Source organism: Apaloderma vittatum, unplaced genomic scaffold, assembly GCF_000703405.1.
Source record: "Apaloderma vittatum isolate BGI_N311 unplaced genomic scaffold, ASM70340v1 scaffold40506, whole genome shotgun sequence".
NCBI classification, from domain to species: Eukaryota; Metazoa; Chordata; class Aves; order Trogoniformes; family Trogonidae; genus Apaloderma; species Apaloderma vittatum.
Window position 1 is genome coordinate 259 of NW_009721919.1, and position 3,302 is coordinate 3,560.

Here is a 3,302-nt window from a genome sequence, read left to right on the forward strand (position 1 = left end):
CAGCAAAACTTAAAAATTAAGTCAAAGGCAATTCCCGTACTGCAGCGTCTTCGCTACAAGTGGCGACGTGTGTGCTGACTGCATTAATGACAAGAGTCGCCTGTTGAGGGGAAGGTTCAAGGACACTTTGTACCCACGTTCAGTAGAGCTTGCTCAGTGTTAAAGTCTCATAACTACTCGCTGATATTTCCGTAAGGAAAGGCCACAGATTACTTGTCTGTAGTTTAGTTTAATTTTATATTAAGTGAAATTCCTGGAACTGCTGGTTTTTTGAATTACTTTAATATGTTTTCTTTTCTTTTCTAGGTGTTTGTTTCAGGATGGTAAGGCAGTGTCTGATTTCCCACTTCTGCTTTACAGTGTAGTGTTTCCAGTGCTAAAAATACAGCAGCAGGTCTGTAGAGTATAAACATAGCCAACCTGAACTTTGAGTTCTAGGTTAGACGATTAAGTATTGTAAGTGGATTCGAAAGGAAAAATATATTTGTTTTGTATTACTATGATATTAAACTGGACTTTTAAAAACTTATAATGCGCTGCTTGTTTGTATAGTACCCAAACATTGTGTTTGGATTGCTTGTGATAAAGCAACCACAAGTAACGTGTTAATCTTCAGAAAGGTCAGATTTGAAGTTCTTGATATTGGCTTCTGAAACAGTGTGTTCCAGTTTATTTTTTTTTAATGGTGGTTTTAGTACCTGTACTTCAAGAATCGTATTGTGTTTCCTTGTAACAATGTGCTACAAACACACAATCTGTGGCGTTTCATTAATTTGCTATTAATGAAATGAAGTACACTATCTGGACTAATAGTGTTTTTATTGTCCTACATGGAAGAAAAATTTGATGGATTTCTGCAAAATAGGCTTTGTGTTCCCTGCTGTTTCGGTGTTCAGAGACAAATTATGAAAACCGTGCATATATTTTACATGTACATGAAAGAGAAAAGGAGAAAGCTTAAAAAACCTCAACAAATCCTCAGAAAATAGGATATCTGGAAGTTTTTGGTTTCGTTACAGGAAATTAATAGCTGGGAAACCATAATTTCTTGTAGTATTGCAAAAATAATAAAGTATAATTAGATTATGACCTTTGCTGCTATTTGTTAGTTGTAATGCAGCAGCTGGGGGTAGAATTTAAAGAGTGAAAGTCAGGTGGAAAGGAAGTAAAAGTGGAGAAAAGAAACTATAGAGTTTGTATATATAGCAGATTTAATGAACTCAGACACCGATTGTTGAAGAAGCAAATGAGCAGTGATAGGAGCTATAGAAAGGAATAGAGTCAGTACAAGAGAGTGGCATGGACTCAGCAGAGTCCTTTGTGATCAAAACTGTGTTAAAATTTTCTGAAATGGAGAGAGCAAGTCTTTAGCCTCCTTGTGAATGGTGGAAAAAAATTAGAAAGTTTCTATGCATGTACATAGGATAAAGCAAAGGGAAAGGTGAATTTTTTTACAAGCAGTGTAATGTCTTGGTGGGAGCCATATGTGCACTTTTTGAAGAAAAGTATTAAAAGCTGTGAAAACAAAAGTGGGGATTCTTATGCATTTGTTATGTATATGTAAAATCTCATTCTTGTTCAAAAATTGGCTGTTTCTGCTGCAACGTCAGAGCTGACAGTATCTTAATGCCTGAGTGTGGGCATTGTACATGGAAATTTATTTTTTGTAAGTGTAGGACTTAAAACTGTGAAAGTGGGGTTTTAAGTGGTGCTCATATGTTGTATATGCTGACACTGATTGTCCTCTTTCATTATTTTTCAAATTAGTACACAGAAGAGGAAGCTAGGAAATTAGGAGTGGTTGGATGGGTTAAAAATACCAGTCAAGGAACTGTAACGGGACAAGTTCAGGGCCCAGAAGATAAAGTAAATGCAATGTAAGTATTTTTTGTTTCTTCTTAGTCTTAAAGTCATTTACACAAGCATTTTTAATGCAAAGTGACATATAGATGCATGTGTCAGTAATGTGACAGTGCTTCCAATAATCAGTTTAACTTTTGAGGGATGTACTCTTTTTTTAAGCTGTAATAAAAAGTCTTTAAGCTTTAAAAGCAGTGTGTAGCATCGGTTTTAATTTCTAGTCTCATGCAGTTTGTCAATGTGTTTCCCTAAAGTATTCTTTTCCTATAAAATATAGAAAAAGCCTTTTCTCATACATGTGAGCACAGATCTGTTTTAATTCTTCAAAACATCTCTATAAAGAAACTGACTGAAGAACTTTTTTAAACGCTTGCTCAGCCTGTGCTTAAAGGAAACTGGCTTTAAATAGGATTTTCTTTCCCCTGATTTAAAAACAAAACAAAAGAAAACATTAATACGTATTTCAGCAGAGGCCTGTAATCTCTGCCATCTGGAAATAAATTTTGAAGTGCTTTGGCCTCTTTAAATGAATAGTTATGATTTTTCTGTATTAAACTTCCAATTTACAAATGCTTACAGCTGTCACTGAGGAAATGATGCCTGGCAAAACACAAAGCCCAATTCAGTTCCTATTTACATTGTTCTACAATTTTAAATCGGGTCAGCAAGCTGGATTTTGACAAAAAAGATGTTGAAACTTTCGATGATATGTTGTGTTTGATATTCAGAGCAAATAAAAAGTTGTTTTAAGTTGCTGCTTCTTCATTTTGTGCAGGCGGTCAATGTTTTCACTCTAATGTGGGACCAATGCTGCAGTGCTCGAGTTGAATTACGATTTTGAGGTTTGCATTGAGATATGGCTTGTTAAATTGCAGATTCTAGAGTAGAATGCTGAAAGAGAAACAGTTCACTTTGCCTTGCTCCCTGCATGTGCTCTGATGTATCAAAAATGTAGTGAGTTTATTTTTGGTATTAAATTGGTGAACTTGCACATGTAAAGGGAGTGACTGTATATGAATAGCTGCTTCGAAGGTCCTTATTTTTCTCTGCCGGTATATGTTACTTGAAGGAGATCAAAATAGTCTTGAGTTCTTGAAGTCTTTTCCAGAGCATACAGCATTTTTTGTAATGCTCAGTCATGCTTCCTAGGAATTCATAATACTGTGTTCTAGATTCAAGGGTTATTGAAAATGCCATATTAAATAAAAACAAAATGAGGCTTGCTTCTGCTATGGCAATTTAATATAAGCCTGTGATCCTAAACATACGTTTGTATTCAAACTGTGATAAATAATCTGGAGCAAATTCTGGTACCAGCTTCCTATGCAAGCTCAGAACCTAAAAGCCCTGAAAGAGACCATATGTATATGACTCTTAGAAACTTGGATATCTCGTATGTTCAGACAAATTGGACACTTTTCAGAAGAATACAGCACGTGAAT

General features: G+C 35.3%; 1 protein-coding gene across 1 annotated transcript in view; it reads left to right on the forward strand.

Moving 5' to 3' along the window:
- LOC104275580 (acylphosphatase-2-like) overlaps positions 1 to 1,881 on the forward strand; it is a gene marked incomplete at its 5' end in the record, with an annotated part of 2,016 nt that extends 135 nt beyond the window's left edge. Inside the window, 2 exons of the mRNA XM_009871574.1 lie at positions 307 to 323; positions 1,768 to 1,881. Of these exons, the coding sequence (XP_009869876.1) occupies positions 307 to 323; positions 1,768 to 1,881 (131 nt within the window). The remainder of the gene's footprint in view (positions 1 to 306; positions 324 to 1,767) is intronic.
- Positions 1,882 to 3,302: the final 1,421 nt, after the last annotated feature.